The 20,309-nt window shown below is 42.8% G+C and overlaps 1 protein-coding gene across 6 annotated transcripts in view; it reads left to right on the top strand.

Annotated features, from left to right (window-relative positions):
• Nucleotides 1-20,309, top strand: part of MMACHC (metabolism of cobalamin associated C) — a 42,169-nt gene that overhangs the window by 1,130 nt on the left and 20,730 nt on the right. For 4 of the 6 annotated variants that reach the window (XM_032217487.1, XM_032217493.1, XM_032217489.1 and 1 more), the window contains exon 2: nucleotides 19,589-19,783. In XM_032217487.1, coding sequence (XP_032073378.1) covers nucleotides 19,589-19,783 — 195 coding nt within the window. Of the gene's footprint in view, nucleotides 1-19,588; nucleotides 19,784-20,309 lie in introns of those variants that run through there. The other 2 variants (XM_032217488.1, XM_032217491.1) reach the window with 2 other exon arrangements.

The following is a 20,309-nucleotide window of genomic DNA, read 5'->3' as shown; positions in this document are numbered from 1 at the left end:
AAGTGAATCACTGCAGATGTTAAGTTAGTAACACGGTTTGTTAAGTGAATCTGGCTTTCCCAATAACTTTACTTGTCAGGTTGCAAAATGGTGATTGTACGACCCCAGGGACACTGCAACTGTCATAAATACGAACCAGTTTCCAAATTTTGATCAAATGACCATGGGGATGGTGCAACTATCATGTGAGAAATAGTCATGTCACCTATTTCAATGGTGTTGTAACTAAAACGGTCATAAATAATGGTTGTAAATTGAGGATTACCTGTATTAGGAAATGCTGTTGTATGAGAATGGTGCAAATAATAAATAGTATTAGGAAATGCTGTTGTATGAGAATGGTGCAAATAATAAATAGATCAAACTGGCAAGTTACCTGTTTATTTGTGAGCAAATGACTCTTGCATCATTTTTTCTCCAGTTCATTTACACAGATGCAATTAATCTTCTTGCATTATTTATTCCTTTTTTTGAGCTTTTCTGTATTATTGTAATGCGCATGGGGCTGCCCTTGAAGAGTGTTCGAAGACTCCAATTAGTCCAGAATGCAGCTGTGCGAGCGATTGTGGGTGCACCAAGGTACACCCACGTTACACCTATCCTCCGCGAGCTGCACTGGCTACCTATTAGTCTCCGAATCCGCTTCAAGGTGCTGATCGCTACCTATAAAGCCCTACATGGCATCGGACCTGGGTACCTGAGAGACCGGCTCCTGCCGATTACCTCTCTCAGACCAATTAGATCGCCCAGGTTGGGTCTCCTCCGGATTCCATCTGCCAGCCAATGTCGGTTGACGACTCCCCGGGGGAGAGCCTTCTCTGTTGCAGCTCCGGCCCTCTGGAACGAGCTCCCTGTTGAGATCCGGATCCTTACTACCCTCCCGGCCTTCCGCAAAGCCACCAAGTCCTGGCTGTTCCAGCAGGCTGGGGGAGCTGAGAAGCATCTACCTCCATAGAAATTGTGCATGTTGGTTTTGTTTTTAATATGTTGTCTTTGTCTTGTTCCCCCCTTTCCCTTGTCTTTTGTGAGCCGCCCGGAGTCCTCCGGGAGTGGGCGGCATACAAGACAAATAAATAAATAAATAAATTATCACTACCTTCATGTCATGCTTTCTTTCTTAAGCAATAGTTCAATTATGGGGTTTGTTTTTTAAAATTTTTGTTCCATTTAAAGATCTGTTGAGAAAGATACAGAGGAGCATGAGAGAACCAGTGAACTGTTGATTTCAAATGCTGCTTGGCAATCCAGCATCCTTTTTATATATAAAGCAGTGGGGCTCAACCTTCCTAATGCCGCGACCCTTTAATACAGTTCCTCATGTTGTGGTGATCCCCAACCATAAAATTATTTTATGTTTTCAATATTTTTTGAAAATATGTGTTTTCCAATGGTCTTAGGCGACTCCTGTGAAAGGGTTGTTCGACCCCCAAAGGGGTCCCAACCCACAGGTTGAGAACCACTAATATAAAGGAATCCTGTTGCTTACATTGGGCACAAAATCTCAGTTGCTTATTGTTACTGTCTCTTCAGATTGCATTAGTATAGAATTCTGAACCACGATGTGGCTTGATTGGGGCTGTCCAAGCCATCTGCTATAATTTGTACTGTAAATCACAATTTACAGCACAACCTTGCAAGTTAAACATTGAGGCTGGTGCAGTGGTTAGAATGCAGTATTGCAGGATAACTGCCCACAGTCTGGAGTTTGATCCTGATGGGACTCAAGATTGACAGCCTTCCATCTTCTGAGGTCAGTAAAATGAGGACCCAAATTGTTGGGAGCAACATGCTGACATTATAATCTGCACAGAGAGTACTGTAAAACACTATGAGGCAGTGTATAAGTATCAGAACTATTGCTATTAATTGAATAGTCTGCACAATCAAAGGAAAATTGTATATACAGTAATCTTGACAGGATAAATTGCTGTTTCTAGTTGTCTCTTTTAACATTTGAAAAGCTGAAATAGGAAATAGATTTCCTATTTCTTGTTTAAAGGGGAAGTATTTTATTTGCATTTTTTAACAAGTCAAATAGATATTTTCCCAATCAAGTTGGTTATAAGCTACCAAATATGAGAAATCCTTCACCAAATTATTTTGGGGATATACAATGTCAGAGAAGTAAATTGTGCCAAATACTTTTTTTAAAATAGTGGAAACAATAGGAACATGAAGCCAGTTCTGTAGAATGTCAGTGCTTCAAAATCAGCAAGGCAACCAACCCTATTACCTTGACACAACAGTTGCCAGCCAGTGATAATATGGAGGATTATATTACAGTTTGACTTAGCCAGACCAAAACAATAAATATCAATACAAATGCTAAGGCATGGGTTACAGCAACCCTACCACATGAGTAGGCCCAACTATGTTATTAATGTACAGAACATCAACTATACACACAGTCATAATGTTCTATATAACAATGTTTTTTTGTTTTTTTTTTACAAATCTTTTTTATTTCCATTTCATTCTATACAATCACATGTTTACTGTGCAACCGAGGCATATAACATTGAGTAATAAACACAGCCCTCGCTTTTATAGAAAATGCCCCCTACAATACAAACCCAATATACCGCCTTAGCCCACCATACGCCCTCTTTCATCCCCCTCCAACTTTCATTCTTCCTTCTCTCATACCCCTCTACACCTACTTCCCCTCCCCCTCTATCTAACCCTAACCCTATCACTCCCTCTCTTAATCCATTCCCTCCCTTCCTTCTCCTCCTCCTCTCTCTCACTGTCTCTACTCTCCTTCTTCTTTCATTCAGCTCCTCCCTTCGGTATCTATTACTTTCCGATATATTCAGTTTGTTCTGTTTTGACACTAACATTAAAAAAACCACAGTATACAAGTGCAATCATGCTTTAAAATTTAACACATATTATATTTTCCCCCTCCCCCCCTCCCCCTAGATCCCCGCCTCCCTTCCCTCCCCCCGACTTCCCAGAGCCCATACATGGTATAACTTTTTGACAATCACAGTCTAAAATATCTCTACATTGAACTCAGCTTCTTGCTGTTACCCAAATTTTTAACAATTTAAGTTATTACTAATTTTAAGCATAAGCTATCTGGAATTTCCTAGTCCCGTATTTGCTTTGTATATAATCAATCCATTTTTTCCAGTCTCGTTTATACTTCTCATTTGAATGTTCTTTAAGATATGCTGAAATTTTTGCCATTTCGGCTAAGTTTGTAACCTTCAAAGTCCATTCTTGAATTGTAGGCAGGTCTTTCTTCTTCCAGTATTGCGCCACCAAGAGTCTTGCTGCCGTTATTAAGTACAGAACCAAATTAATCTCTACTGCTACAAAGTCAATACATATACCTAGTAAAAACAGTTTGGGAGTGAATTTTATCCTTTTTTTGAAGATATTTTGCAGGATCCACCAAATTTTTATCCAAAATGCCTTAACATTACGACATGTCCACCATATATGAAAATATGTAGCATCAAAAGAACCACATCTCCAACATTTAGGCTGAACATTTGAATACATAGAAGCAAGCTTTTTGGGATCTAAGTGCCATCTATAAAACATCTTATAAAAATTTTCTCTCAAATTTTGTGCTTGTGTAAATTTTACATTTCTTACCCATATTTTTTCCCATGTGTCCAGCATTATAGGTTCTTCAATATTCTGAGCCCATTTTATCATACAATCTTTAACCATTTCGGTTTCTGAGTCCATCTGTACTAATACATTATATATCCTCTTTATGTGCATTAAACTTTGATCTCTTATTTGTTTAAACAAGTTATCCTCAGCTATTACAAAACCTATTTTTTGGTCTATTTTCCACCTGGCCTGTAGTTGGCCATACTGAAACCACGTTTGAACTACCTTCTCTTTTTTAAGTACCTCTAAGGATTTTAATTGCAGCACCCCTCTTTCTGTAATAAGAAGTTGTCTATAAGTGGTTCTATCGTGTTTTTGTTCTATATTCATATTTTCAATTGCATGTCTAGGAATTGCCCACATGGGCAATTTATCATTTAGTTTATGTTGATATTTTTTCCAAACCCGCAATAAGGCATTTCTTAAAATATGATTTTTGAAATTCTTATCCAGTTTTTTGTTGAATAACAAGTAAGCATGCCAACCATATACCAAATCATGTCCCTCAATATTCAATATTCTGTCATTGGTTAAATGGATCCAATCACTAATTGCAGATAAAGCCACTGCATCATAATATAATTTTAAATTTGGTAATTTCAATCCTCCTCTTTCACGTACATCTTGCATTATTTTCATCTTAACCCTCGGCTTCTTTCCTGCCCATACAAATTTGTTGATACCCTTCTGCCATTCTAAAAGGTTCGCATCTCTTTTAAGTATTGGTAACATTTGAAACAAAAATAAAAATTTTGGTAAAATATTCATTTTCACTGCCGCTATCCTTCCCAACAAAGATAAATGCAGTTTCTCCCACCTTTTCATCTCCATTTGTATACTATGCCAGAGTGGTTCATAATTATGCTTGTATAATTTCCCATTTGAAGTTAAAATATTAACTCCAAGATATTTGACTTTTTTAACAACCTCACATCCTAACATCACTCCCAATTCTTCCTTCTGTTTGGTATTCATATTCATTGCTAATATTTTGGTTTTTCCTAAATTAATTTTAAATCCAGAGACTTGACCATATTGATTAATCGTATTCATTAAAACCTTACTGGATTCCTGCGGTTGTTTCAATATTATAACCAAATCGTCCGCAAAAGCGCGGACTCTGTATTCTTGCTGTCTGATCTTGATCCCTTTTAAAGCATCCAAAGCCCGTATCTTATTCAGCAATACTTCCAAAGTTATAATAAACAATAGTGGGGACAAAGGACAACCCTGTCTTGTACCTTTTTCTATTTGAAAGGAATCTGTTAAACTTCCATTAACTATAATTTGGGCTTTTTGCTGCTGATATATTGCACCAATTGACCTTAAAAAGCCATCTCCTATCTGCATTTTTTGCAATATCTTCAACAAGAATTGCCAATTGACTCGATCAAAGGCTTTCTCAGCGTCCAAAAATATGAATGCGGCAGGAATTTGATTATTCTTTCCCAAGTATTCTAAAGCATTAGTAATTAACCTGACATTGCTCTTCATCTGTCTGCCCTGTATAAAACCTGTTTGGTCAGTATGTATCAGTTGTTGGATAACCACCATTAACCTATTTGCTAATATTTTGGTAAAAATTTTATAATCTACATTAAGTAGTGAAATAGGTCTATAATTTTTCGGCTGAGTAAGATCTTGGTCTTCTTTGGGTATCAACGATATGAACGCTGTCTTCCATGAGGGGGGCACTTTACCTTCCGATTGAATTTTATTAAATAATTCTCTAAGAGGTTCTACCATTTCTAACTGTAAGTTTTTATAATAAACGGCTGTTAAGCCATCTGTACCTGGTGCTTTCCCTAGCTTTAATTGTTTGATTACCTGCAGGATTTCCCCAGAGGTTATTGGTTGGTTCAACCTATACCTATGTTCTTCGCTAACTAGGGGGATTTTCTCTTTATCTAAGTATTTATTTATATCTAAGTCCCTAATTTTGTCCCCTTTATACAACTCTGTAAAAAATTCTCGAAATCCCTTTTGGATCTCTTCCTGCTGAAACACTTCCTTCCCTCTGTAACACAATTTGGATACATTTCGAATTTTCCTTTTTTTCCTGATCTGATAAGCCAACCATCTACCGGGTTTATTTGCATTGCAGAAAGTATTATGTTTAGCATATAATAAACTGGTGGCTACCTGGTCAGAGATCAGCATATCAAATTGAGATTTTAATATGGAAATTGCTTCTTTAGTCTTTGTATCACCTGGATTCAATATTAATTCCTGCTCTTTCCCTTTAATTTCCTCTTCCAATTCTTTACGTTTTTGCCCTTGTTTATGTCTATGTATTTTGTTTATATTTATCAATACTCCTCTCATATAGGCTTTGCTTGCATCCCATACATATTCCATAGGTGTACCCTTATTCATGTTAAAAACAAAGTATTCAGATAACAATTTTTTACAATCATTAACATACTTTTCATATCTGAATAAATTTTCATTCAGCCTCCAGGACCTTCTAGCCTGAACTACCCTTCCCAGCTCCATCCAAACTGGGTTATGATCCGAAAGGACTCTGGCCGTAATCTTTGTCTTCTTCACCCTAGAAAGTAAATCATTAGTAATTAATATAAAGTTGATCCTTGAAAAAGATTGATGTCTGTCGGAGAAGAAGGTAAAGTCATATTCTTCTGCATGCCTTTCACGCCAAACGTCTCGCAGTTCGAAGTCGTCTATCATGTCAAAAAAGGATTTGGGTAGTTTAGCTCGGAATTTAGTATTCGGGCGAGATGTCTTCTTATCTCTTTTGGTGTCAATCACGCCATTCCAATCGCCCAATAGTATGCACGACTTAAAGTCCCACTGTACTAATTTAGCATGGAGATTTCTATAAAATCCATCTTGTTGTTGATTAGGAGCATAGATTCCCATAAGCAGTGTCTTTTTCCCTTCTAAGATTAAATCGAATGCGATATATCTTCCAAAGGGATCTGCTTCGATTAGCTCAGCTTTAATGTCTTTCCTTAAGTATACTACTATACCATTTTTTTTTTCCGTAGCAGAGGTCACAAAGTGTTGACCAAGTTTGGGATTGAACAGATATTTTTGATCAGTTATTTTGATATGAGTTTCCTGCAAACAAATTATATCATTCTTAGATTGTTTAAGATAATGAAATATTTTCTTTCTCTTCTGTGGAGAGTTCAGTCCATTAACATTCCATGTCAGAATCTTAGTTGTCATTTTTGGTTGCCTGAAGCTTTTTTAGAGCCTCCCGCATGGCCTGTCTCACCTTGGGTCTAGCTCCTCCCACAGCTTCTGAGCTTGTTGCTGTAGCTCCTTGGTCAATGGCCGAAAATTGTAAAGATTGTTGCGTTATGGCTTGTTTTTCTGTTTGTCTGGTGGTCATATGGTTAGATCTTTGTTCCTTAACCCCTTGCCCTTCTGGGAGGGGGAGATGATACGTTTTGTCTGGTGATTGTGTAGTTTGCTGTTTCTCTTGTCCTGCTTGTGGTTTTTCTCCATATCCCGATGGTTCAGGGTGCCCCACTTTCAAAATCTTATGATAGAAATCTCGAGCTTTCCATACAGAGTTGAGACGATATCTTTGCTTATCAAATGTAACTATGATGCCAAACGGGGCATCCCATCTGTACTGTATCTGGCGCTTTCTGAGCTCTTCCACCAAAAAAGCATAATCTCTTCTGGCTCTTAGCATTTGAGGTGGTATCTCTTTCAAAACCATCAAATCCTGTCCGCCAATTTGAAGTTTGGTATTGTAGGACTCTTGTAATATCTTATTTCTGGATTCTCTTGTAACAAAATATATTACCACGTCTCGGGGGAGTTGCTTTTGTTTTGCCGCCCAGGAGTTGACGCGAAAAATTTTATCAATCTGCTACCAAATATGAGAAATCCTTCACCAAATTATTTTGGGGATATACAATGTCAGAGAAGTAAATTGTGCCAAATACTTTTTTTAAAATAGTGGAAACAATAGGAACATGAAGCCAGTTCTGTAGAATGTCAGTGCTTCAAAATCAGCAAGGCAACCAACCCTATTACCTTGACACAACAGTTGCCAGCCAGTGATAATATGGAGGATTATATTACAGTTTGACTTAGCCAGACCAAAACAATAAATATCAATACAAATGCTAAGGCATGGGTTACAGCAACCCTACCACATGAGTAGGCCCAACTATGTTATTAATGTACAGAACATCAACTATACACACAGTCATAATGTTCTATATAACAATGTTTTTTTATGAGCCCATCAAAATGTAAGGCAGTACTGCTCCGTATAAATTCTTTTACAAAAGCTGGCTTCTCACTGAATCATGAGCTAGTCATAAAAATATACAACACATTAATCCCTAATTAACTGAACCAAGGGTTCCTGAATTAATACAGATGTCTGGGTTAATGCACCAAGAGCCACAGATCTGTTAACTGCACTTTGTCTAGTGAGTTGTGGAAACTCAACCTGGTTTGGCATTGCAGTTTCTGTAGATAATCATATATTTGACAGTGCCATCTGTGCCTGGCATCTCTGAATTCAGATTCATCAAGTAAGGGCCTCAGTGCAAGGAAAGGGAGGACTAGATTGCAATTAAAAGAAGGACAGTACTGTTCTCGGAGTCCGTGCTAATAATTTTATTGGATGGTATGCTAGGAAATGCAAACTTGAATATGGAAAGAATAAAAGTCAAAGGTAACAAACCTGACTAAAGTCATACTTGGACAGAAATAATTATTTTAGAGGCAAAAAAGGCAGGTCCTTCCTACACATTTGATGGAAGAAGATTGTAGAAAGGAAAATATATAATGGGCATATCATGTTATGGGTCCAATTGTAGATGCCAAACTTTAATTATACAAAGTGGTGATTTTTCACTAAACAAGGTTTCTCACTAAACGAGAACACTTAACATTCATCTGTTGTTCATTGTCAGCTCACATAATGCTCTATTTGTGGTTTCTTAAATAAGACACTGGATTCACATAACCCTAAATTAGTTATTTGCAAACGTAATGCGAGATGTTATGTCAAAGTAATTAAATTATATTATGAATTAGTGCAACCATGACTTCTTGCATTTTTTGAATAATCTCTTAAACTTTCATTTACTCAAATGCATGCTTACTCTCTTTGATTTATTTGGCTTACGAGTTCTCAGCAGAATAGCATCTTTATGTTTTTTTCCTGGTACGAGATTGCATAGTCCATCATAGAAGTAATAACAGGAATTATCATCCTTTTTTTCATTGGAACTCAACTGCTGAGATGAGTCCTTGTAATAGGAAGTCTTTTGAGCTTCCATTTGGAGTTCAAGACTTGCATATGTTAGAACCATATGATGGTAGGCAGGACCCCATCAACTAACAGAGACTGACAATGAATCAGTTGCTGTATCCAAGGTTTTATTGAACAGTTTCAGAGATCAGCTGGCAGAACCAGCACTATTAATAGGCAAATAGGCTTGCCCACCTTTATGTCTCCAAATAATTGCTGTGCATTTGAAAGTATTGCAACAGAATAATAGATTGCTAAATCCAATTGTTGCATTCCCTTATTAGATATAGTTTATCCTGTGTATGTAATTGTTTGTGGAGGACTTTGCAAAAGTGCAGGAGTCCTGATGGGTCAAAAAGGATGGCAACCCCTGTGAAAAATAGCTGGAATCATAAGGATCAGGGTTTCAGCTTGAACTGTAGCCCATACATATTGCATACAGGGCATGGGGAATAACCTCACCTCAAAATCTGTTGGACAGCCAAGAAAGACAAAGCAGTGACTAACATTTAGTTCAGCAATAGCAATATGTAGCCCCTAGTGCTTGATCAGAGTTGGGTAGCTCTTGGGTTTATGCAGCCCCTAGCATTCAACTAGTGATTCCTGGAGTTTCTACAAGCCATGTCACTGAGCATTAGCAAAATATCTATTCTGGAAAGCAATCGTTTGTCCATTTCTTTAACTAAAAGCAAGAAGGAGAAGGTTTCATGATGCCTTTTTCTCCTAGTACTGTTCTCCAGTGCACTGCTCAGAGAGCCCAAATGCTGGGTTAACACAGCCTATCTGCCCTTGGACTGAGTGAAGTTTTTCTTGACCACGCCTCCCTTTGCCTGCACATGCCCAATTCGAAAACTCAGTCCGCCCGAGTTAGGGCTGTTTTGGGAGAGCTCCAGTCTAAGAGCAGAAAGGCTGGAAAAAGTTTCCCAATTTGGACCACGTTTAAATTCTCAGATAGAGGAAATCACGCTTCTACATCAGGTCTGTCTATTTGCCTCCAGTGAGGCTTCCGTCGCTTTAAGAGAAGGGCTGCCGGGTTTTCCCTGCTGTTGCTAATTGCAAGCACTGCAGGGGGTTGAAAAGGCTTGCACAGCGGGGGCTGGCTAGCAAGGGAGCAATTAGTGGGATAAACCAAGTTCCCTGTTGGAACAGGGGCGTCCCAGGGGGAGGAAAAGTCCAGCAAGGCTCTGAGAAGGCTCTAAAGCAGGTGAGCCGGATTGCTAGGATTCCCTCGCCTGCTCCATTTTGCCCGGCAACAGCAGCGACGGCTGGAGCCTTCGCGCGCCTTTCAGGGCTGGAAAGAGCGGGAAGCGGCTGGGTGCGCACCCCCCGCCATTTTGGATCGCTCCGACTCACTGGGCAGAGCGGCAGAGCTCAGAGCGTGCTAGGAACAAGGCAGCAAGAAGAGCCCAGCCAGCCAACGGAGCCTCAGCGAGCCCTCAACGACTGCAGAACGCCGCGGGGAGGCTGGGGGCTAGTCTGGGAAGCCAGCTAGTCTCTCCCTCCGGAAAATAAGCTAAGTCTCGGGGAACCGAGGGCGGTGGGAGGAAGGAAATCCGACCCCAAGGCGGCCCTTCCCTCCTGGAGATTCTGCCAGCGCTTTTGGACTGCAAAGGCCAGCGCGTGCCCATCCCAACTCCAGCCATCTTCCAGGCCTCGTGGGGACCTGAAATGGCTGAGGAATGCAGGGAGGCCTTAGGGGATCAGGTGGGGCCCTCCAGCAAGCGCTGCAAGCTGGATCCCTCTGTAAATAAAGGCAAAGGGCACAAAGGCTCACTTGGGAGGTCTTCTCCAAGAGCCACAGTGGATCCCAGGGAGGTTTCAAGGCCCCTTCAGCCAGAACCTAGCCCAGACCGTCGCAGCAGGGAGTCAGCTTCCCCTGATCGTGAGGCCCAATCCCCCGGGGACAGTGAATTCTTGTCTGGGGATAACTATGCATCCAGGGATCCATCTCCTGAAGCATCTTGGGGGTACCCCGACTCCCCTAGCTCCTCCATCGGAGAGGAACGAGATTCTGTCCAGAATTCCCCCTTTGGGAAGGGTGGATCCAGCTCAGGCAGGCCTAGCCAGCGCAGGACCAGTAAGCAAAAGAAAAAAAGGGGGGAAAGTCCTGCTCTCTCGGATGAAATGAGGGAGGTAATTGCCTTAGCCATCTCCCAAGGGATAGCTGAAGGCATTAGGCGCAAGGGCTCTCGCAAGGGCAAGGCCCCAAAAGAGAAACGCAAACCTAGGGCCTCCACCTCTAAGGAGCCTGTATCCTCCTCCCCATCTTCAAGCCCCTCTCACTCTGGGTTATCAAGTTCTGAGCAGGAAGAAGGGGAGATTTTCGCCCTTTCCGAAGACGAAAACCCCACCCCTGACAAGCCAAAATTCTCTGGCCTATTTCAACCGTCATTATTCAAGTCTATCTTGCACAAAGCCATGACGGCCACAGAGTTAGGCCCCACCTCCAGGCCTGAGGCCTCTCAGGCTTCCACTTCCAAGGATCTTAAGCATGGGTTGTTCAAAGAGACAGTAGAAACTCCCGAGGTTATTCCTGTGCCAGACCTATTTATGGACGCGGTACGGCGCCAGTGGCTACAGCCAGGCACCCTGACCAACCCCAGTGGGGGGGATAGAACTCTATATGCAGTAGAAGATAAAATGGAGGAAATCCTCAAATTCCCGGAAGTAGATGCCCCAGTCGTGTCTCTGACTTCCAATTCCAACCTGCCAGCTGAGCTCCTAGAGGGACTTAAGGCAGAAGATAAGAGGTCAGAAAAGGCATGTCAGAAAACACACATGGCGTCTGCCTGGGCCATCAAGGCATCCACCTCTGCCTCCTTTTTTATTAGGGCCACCCTATTCTGGCTGCGCCAACTCAGGTCCAGACCCCCGCCCAGGAAATCTAGGTGGCGCCATGAGCTAACCAAGATTATTACCGCTGTCGAGTATTCGGCGGATGCCACCTTGACAGCAGCAAAATTCTCTTCCAGAGCTCTAGCTCCCAATATCACCTCCCGCCGCCTCCTATGGCTCAGGCACTGGCAGGCCGAAATGAAGGCTAAATGGAAGCTGGCATCGGCCCCATTTAAAGGGGGCTTTCTGTTTGGAGAGGCCCTGGACAAGTTTGTCACCGAAACCAAGGACAAACGCAAGATCCTTCCGGCAACCTTTAAAAGGGGTGACCGGAAAGGGGCGGGGTCCTTTCGTAAGAGACCCTACAGGAGCCAGGAAACAGGGCAATCTTCTCACCCTTCCTCCTATCAGAGGCCCTTTCAGGCAGGGGGGGATAGGCACCAAGACAGATCCTTCGGGGCTCGTGCCAACCAATCCCAGTTTTCCTTTCGGAGACCATTCCGAGGAGGAGGAAACAACAGTGGTGGATCCCGGCCCTTTCGTAAGGGAAAGTGACGGTCACAGGGATCCCCCCATCGGGGGTCGGCTACGGCTGTATGCCGACAGGTGGGAGGAGATAACATCGGACAGGTGGGTCCTCAACACCATTCGCAAGGGCCTTCTCCTGGACTTCCTATCCTTTCCCCAAAGAAAGTTTATCCGCTGTCCTACCCCCAGGAACCCAGAAAAGAGGGAACGCATGAGGGCAGAAATCTGCCATCTCCTAGAGATAGAGGTGATAGAGCCAGTCCCCAAGGATCAGCAGGGGAGGGGCTTCTATTCGATCCTCTTCCTAGTGCCCAAAAGTTCAGGGGGGTGGAGGGCCATCTTGGACCTCAAGAGCCTAAATCAGCATCTGGCTTACAAGAGGTTCAAGATGCAGTCACTCCACTCCATCCTGGGCTGTGTGAGGGAGGGGGACCTATTGACATCAATAGATCTCAAAGAGGCCTACCTGCATGTCCCCATCCATGTGGCCCACAGGCGGTTCCTGAGGTTCTACGCGGAAGGGAAGCATTTCCAGTACAGGGCTCTTCCCTTCGGGCTATCATCTGCGCCCAGAACATTCACCAAAATTCTGGCAGTGCTAGCGGCTCATCTCCGCAACCATCCGGTTCGTCTGGAATGTTATTTAGACGACATAATCATTCACTCTCTCACCACCAAGCAGGCACACCGCGATGTTTCTCTAACTGTGCAGACCCTGCAGTACCATGGCTTCTCTGTCAACATGGAGAAGAGCCAGTTCCGACCATCCACCCGTATACAGCACCTGGGTGCGGTCATCAACTCCACCTCCTGCCAGGTATTTCTTTCGCCAGACCGGCTGTCGAACCTGAGACGCAGAGTGAAGCACTGCAGCCTTGCCAGGTCGGTACCCATCATTCAGCTGTCCCAGCTCCTAGGGATAATGATCTCGTGCCTGGGGGTGGTTCCCTGGGCTCGCCTTCACGCCAGGGAGCTGCAGTGGTTTCTGCTGCCAGTGCAGAGGGCCAGGAACAGCAACTCACTCAGGCGGGTTCGGCTCCCACGAAAGGTGATCCGGTCTCTGGCATGGTGGAGGTCCAAGGCAGTCAGGAAGGGCTGCCTGTTCAAGGAGCCGGAGAGACTAGTTGTCACCACGGATGCCAGCCTCCTGGGGTGGGGCGCCCACTGTCAGGGCCACCTAGCCCAAGGCCGATGGACTCAGAGGGAGGCCGCCCACAGCATCAATTGGCTGGAACTGAGGGCAGCTCGCCTAGCGCTGAGAAAGTTCGCATCCCTAGTAAGAGGGGCTCATGTACTGCTGATGACAGACAATGTGGCGACAAAAGCGCACATAAACCGGCAAGGGGGCACTCGATCAAAGGCCCTCATGCTCGAGGCAGAAGCGCTGGGCAGGTGGGCGGAACGTCATCTGGCTTCTCTCAGTGCAGATCACATCTCCGGCGTAAGCAACCGGGAAGCAGACTGGCTGAGCCGCCAACGCATCGACCACTCGGAGTGGCGCCTGCACCCGGACCTGTTCCAGCAGATCGTGTGTCTTTGTTATTGTCTGCATTTCCCCTTCCCTGATTTTATGTGAGCCGCCCTGAGTCCCCTCAGGGAAAAGGGCGGCCTACAAATGTCAATAAAATCAAAAATCAAATCAAATCAAAGCCACAGGTAGACCTGTTTGCCACACACAACAACACACAGCTCCCACGCTTCTGCAGTCGCTACCACTCGCCCCAGGCGGAGGGAACCAATGCTCTGAGGTCAGCGTGGCCTCAGGGACTTCTGTATGCCTTCCCTCCACTTCCGCTCATCCCTCAAGTGGTGAACAAGCTCCTGACCGAAAAGGCAGACCTCATTCTGGTGGCTCCCTTCTGGCCCAGAAGGCCCTGGTACGCAGACCTGGTCAGCCTCTCAGTTCAAAGACCTTGGAGAATCCCCCGGGACAAGATTGCCCTCAGCCAGGGGGCCATCACCCATCCGGAGCCCCAGTGGCTGCAGCTAGCCGTTTGGCACTTGAAGGGGAGCTCCTGAGAAAGCAAAAATTCTCTGACCAGGTCATTCGAACAATCCAAGCGTCCAGGAAGCCCTCTACGACTAGAATCTACGATGCCACCTGGGCCGCCTTCTCACGGTGGTGCAAGACTAGGAACATAGAGGCCTCCTCAGCCTCGATCCCCCAGACCCTAGACTTTTTGCAAGAGGGTCTGGATAAGGGCCTTGCAGTCAGCACCCTCAGACGCCAGGTTGCAGCGTTGTCTACCATCCTGGCAAAGGGCTCCTCTCGCTCGCTGAGTCAGCTCCCCCAGATCAAGAGCTTTCTCAAGGGAGCAGCGAACATCAGCCCTCCAACTGTTCACCGGTATCCGTCATGGGATCTTCCATTTGTGCTTAAGGCCCTGACCAAAGCCCCATTTGAGCCTTTGAAAAAGACCAGTCTGCGCTACCTCACCATCAAAACCGCTTTCCTGGTGGCCATTACATCCGCTCGCAGGGTAGCCGAGCTTGCTGCGCTCTCTGTCAGGGAGGATTTGTGCGTAGTTCACCCGGACAGAGTAATATTGAGACTTGATCCGTCATTTGCTCCGAAAATTAACTCCCTGTTTCACAGGACTCAAGAACTTATTTTGCCCAACTTCTGTCCCCATCCTTCTCACCCTAAGGAGCGTGAGTGGCACAAGCTGGACGTGAGACGGGCCGTGCGCACGTATGTAAAGAGAACAAAGGACTACCGCCGGTCAGAGGCTTTCTTGTCTCCTTCCTCCCTGCGTCCCTGGGCCGCAAGGTCTCCTCTCACACTGTGGGACGTTGGCTACGTGCTTGCATCAAACTGGCATATGAGCACCAGGGCAAGACGGCTCCGAGACGAATCACCGCTCACTCCACCAGGAGCGCTGCAACGTCTGCAGCCTGGGCAACCCAGGCCTCTATCCTAGACATTTGTAGAGCGGCCACCTGGGCTTCCCCCACGGCCTTTATTAGAAACTATAAGATTGACACCTTTGCCTCAGCCGAAGCCTCCTTTGGCAGAAGAGTATTACAAAGAGTGGCTGAAATGCCAGAGGCTTCGGCGCTTCCCCACCCTGGGACTCAATAGCTTGGGCATGTCCCAGCATTTGGGCTCTCTGAGCAGTGCACTGGAGAAAGACCGTTGGCTTACCTGAACGGTCGTTCTCGGGGCACTGCGAAGAGAGCCCAAACCCACCCGGGTGTTTGTATTTTGAACGATGTGGCTGTATTGACTGTAATTGATTACAGGACGGTTCCTTCGTTTTCGAATTGAGCATGTGCAGGCAAAGGGAGGCGTGGTCAAGAAAAACTTCACTCAGTCCAAGGGCAGATAGGCTGTGTTAACCCAGCATTTGGGCTCTCTTCGCAGTGCCCCGAGAACGACCGTTCAGGTAAGCCAACGGTCTTTCTCTTGAACTACCTCAGAGGGATGAGCCTCCACCCACTTAGAAAATTTTCTTTTCTTTTATGGGGTAAAAAAGGAAAAATGCAACTACAAGAAGATTGCTTCCCCAAGACCAATATGCACAGTAGATGTTTATGAACAAGTGATTAATGTATAGTAGTTTGTAGTATAATCACAGAAAGGGAACTTACCCTTCCACTGTAAGAAATTATGATTGTAATGTTCTATGTTTCCGTCTGTGATCCTGGAAAGCAAAAATATATGTTTGATTAGCAGTAGCACCATTTGTAGTGCATCACATCTAAAAGCCTATTTTTATACATGCATTCACACATTACACTAATCTTTTTTCATAATTACATTTATAATTTAATTATAAATTTGTTCCACTTTGCTTCAGCATATTATGTGAATTATACTGCTATGGTTTCAAAATCAGAGTTTGTTTATAATTTAATGTGTTATACAAATGCTTAGGCAAGTGAGGTTTAGTAAATAAACCATTGACAGGCAAACTAAGGCTTGGTATATGTGAATTATGCCATTCTACCCCCCATATTGGGAACCACTGCTACCTGCCCTGAGAGTTTACTCAAAGGACAGTTTCCATTGATTGAGAGGCCTGGAGTGGGGTGGGGGATGGGATGGGCATCCAAAACAAATGTAATTTGAAAGATGGCCTTCCCTTTTCTAAGCTACCTGTATAGTGACTTTCTCCTTATATCTTCAACTGAAAAATCCTATTCATGTGTTTATGGAATCTTGATGCAAAAAATCTATGGTAGAATATGGTTTCTGGGGAAAAAAGGATAAGCAATCTGCTCTATTGTCTTGGTCAGAGTCTTCCATTTATACAAGGTCTTCCATTTTGAGCAATATTTTCACAACACACCCATAATTAGTAATAATTTGCTTTGCCCAGTTGCATGACATTAAATTATAAGATAGTACTATAGCACAGTATGCTATAGTATGAATGCAACTTGTCAGACTAAAATGTCATTAGCTATTTTGCAGCTAAGTCATGGAAACAGCTGTGGGAAGTTATCATCCAGCCCTCTCCCAGAAAAACGAAATATCCTAGGAAATATTGAAAAGGCAGAATATTTCTCTGGATATGAAAAGAAAGAAACATGTTTTAAAAGACAGAATAGCTGCCTGTAGCTTCCTGCTTTGTCAATGGGCCATTAAGAAGGTCAAGCTAGTCCCTTTTACATAATAAAGACTTCTCCACTGCAGCCCCAGGGGGGATGGGAGTAAAGGCATGATAATATTGGCCCTTTACTCAACTGACCACATGGCATCTGAGAACTCAACCAAATCTGGATTCAAAACACAGCCTAGAGAGTAGCCCCTGCATGGCCCCATGGGCGTCTGACAACCAATCAGAATACATTTCTTACACAGGAACAGGAAACAGAGAGGTGGGACTGAACAGGTTATAAAAAGCCTAGCAAGCCCCTCCCTCACCCCTTCTCTTCTTCTCCACCAACATTGAAGCATGTGATCACCTTTTCTGTTCAGGGTTCAAGCCATGTGGCCCTGTCCAACAATAAACCATCTTTCCAAGCAGCCTCCATGTCTCCAGTGTCTTTTTCTCCACTTGGAGCCGAACCCAGAAGGACATTTCTTTCATCACAGCGTATGACTTTTTTCTAAGACTGAACTTGTTGTTTTAAGCATGTGGAACAAGGGGATAAAATCCCATTCAGCTGAAAAAGGGGCTTCCTGGCAAAAGTTTATGTGATAGTATGGTTGGATTAAAACTAGCCCAATTCTATATTCTAGCAGTACAGACACAGGAGGAAGGAATGACCAAGTTATTATGACTTTTGCACCACCCCCACGGTCACTTGAACACAATTCTGGTGCTTGGCAGCTGGCTTGTATTTATGACCAGTTACAGCATCCTGTGGTCACATGATTGTGATTTGCAACCTTTTTTGCCGACTTCCAGCAACACATGCCACCGAGGAAGCTGGAGTCACTTTGACTGTGATTTACTCAATGACTGTGGTGATTTGCTTAAGAACTGTTGTAAAAATTGTTATAACATCAGGTCCAACTTGACTCACAACCATAATGACTTATGACAGGAATTCTAGCCCCAATTGTGCTTGTAAGTCAAGGAGTACCGATATGATCTACTGAACACAAACTAGCCTTATGTGTTATGTGAACCCAGCCCATGTGGTCAGTTTATAGTTCGTTGTATGCTGATCTAACGTGCTTATCCATGGTTAATTAATTTACATTCATCTTTAAACTAGTCAGCTATCCAACCATACTGGGGTTACACAAACATTTAACCAGAGACTAGGCAACCACATTGTAATTTAGAGTTTTGTGTGAATTTGGCTCATCTTATGTCAGCATATCTGACATTTTGTTTGAATAAAATTGCTTATAATGGCAAAGTTTCAACAGCTACCAGGATAAATGTTTCATCCTAGAGTTGAAAAGACAGCACAATTTAAACGTAGGTTTGTACCCACAGTGGTACAAAGGCCATTAAATCATTTAATCCTCATTTAGATTTAGAGAGAGAAGGGAGAACAAAAGCAAGATACCATCACTGAGTAGAGCTTTCCCTATTCATGGGTTCTCCAATCAGCCCACTTTTCTGTGTTTGAATGATATACTATGACTTGGAATCGAATTAGATATGTTAGAACCATATAATTGAACCCAGACATGTAAAAAGAAGTCACAGGTAGTAAGAGTTTTTACAACAAAAAATGTCTGTGATTTTATGAAGCACACAGAATCTTTACCAGTTTCTCTTCCCAATTTATTTCTCACCAACCAACAAAGCTACAATATGTTGTGTTCAAGTCAGATATTATTGGAACATTTTACTGAGAATTAATTCATCCCTAGTAAAATCTTCATACTTTTTTTTTAAGTGGGGTTTTCATTTAGTGGAATATAAGGACCTACTTTAAAGTTTTATGCTAACATGCATGCAAAATTGTCATCATATCTATCTGAATAAATAAGTATCTGATTTAGATCACTATTATCTGCCTTCAAATAGAACTTTCAAAATGTGTCGGCTTATGACCACAAGTACTTTGTTTGCCCTATAATTCATCTTTGGATATGAAACACATGGTTCAACGAAGGCCCCAAACTTCTTGCTTACTTCTGCTCACATCCATTATGATATCACAAGGAGCAAATATGCTATGTCATTAACTCACATTAGACATTGAATTGTAAACTCTAAATTAATTCCAGTTTTCAAGCAATAAGTACTTGAAATTAATAGCAACAGCAATAGCACTTAGACTTATATACTGTTTCATAGTGCTTTCTGCCTTCTGTGACAACAATGTGTCAACACATTGCCCCCAACAATCCTCATGAAATTAAATTACTTGAAATTAAAATTTAAAAATCTTCAGTTTCACTTCTGGTATTGAAGTTTGCATTTGCATTATAAAATCATGATTTGAAGCTGGTTTAAATTCATTAAACTTATAATCATAGTTTCCCATATTAAAAAAATACAGATGCATCAGAAAGAACACCAGTGAGCCTGTTAAAAGCTTATATTGGCTAATTAGGTTGAGATATGATTACTGTTTTATTTAGTTTCCCCCCTCCCCACTTTAATTCTGTATAACGAGTTCTAGTATTAGCCTAACGGGTAAATCTGATATGCAAACCAGCTTCCCATTTCTCTGTTTCTACCCTTTCTGTTTCTATTCAGGCCTTGAAAGATAATTGAAAATCTTTAAATTTTGGGAAACTGAATTTTAGGAAAAAATGCAGCTGTTGTTCAGTTTCTGTATGTTTATCTAACCTTTTTTAAATACATCCCATAGCATCAGATTATGGAGTAAAGATATATTTAATCTTTTGATTGTAGAAAAAAAAATCAACTGCTACTTTTTTCTTCTTTTGGAGAATGAAACTTAGCTTTTTTTCCTTCTCTCCTGAAGGTAGGATGGTATAATGAGATTCTTCCTCCAACTTTTCATCTGCGGTACTCTGACGATACTCTGGCATTTGTAGTGCTTAGCATTCCTGCTATGTTTGACAAGGCATTCAAACCCTTCCTGAAGAAGCAGCTGCTTAAGAAGATTCACGATCCGGTGGATCAATGCATTTCTTATCATCTGTCGATGGTTAGGGAGGTAAGACTCATACGTTTCTCCCCTTTCGTCTTTTCTCCCTTACAAATACAAAAACAGACCTGCTTGATTATGGCAAGACTCAATCCAGTGTCCTATTTCTAACAGTAGATAGCCATTAATATCCATGTACACAACTATTATTTGCATTTATTCAAAGGCAAACTCGTGGTTTTGGCATATAAATACAATGCTAGCATGGTTTGGCAATGCCTTTTCTGACCTAGACCATGATATCCTTCTCCAATAAGCAGGCTTATGGACTTCTGTTCTATTCCACTCCTACAGGACCCCTGTTCCTGGTCACTAGTGCATGGCTTAGCATTATTTGTTAATCTGATCAATTGTAGCTTATTTATGAAACTGTGACCAAGGATACCATAGTTTTGTATGCTCTGCAATCTCAGCTAATATGTCTAAATCTTCATTTAACCAATATTGCTAATATCAGTGGATGAATATATTTATATGTTGTATCCATATTTAAGCCAGCACCTACTGTGAACTCTTCTGAGAGCTAGTGTGACAG

Source organism: Thamnophis elegans, chromosome 5 (genome assembly GCF_009769535.1).
Source record: "Thamnophis elegans isolate rThaEle1 chromosome 5, rThaEle1.pri, whole genome shotgun sequence".
Classification (NCBI taxonomy): domain Eukaryota; kingdom Metazoa; phylum Chordata; class Lepidosauria; order Squamata; family Colubridae; genus Thamnophis; species Thamnophis elegans.
This window is presented reverse-complemented; position numbering and strand designations above follow the sequence as displayed.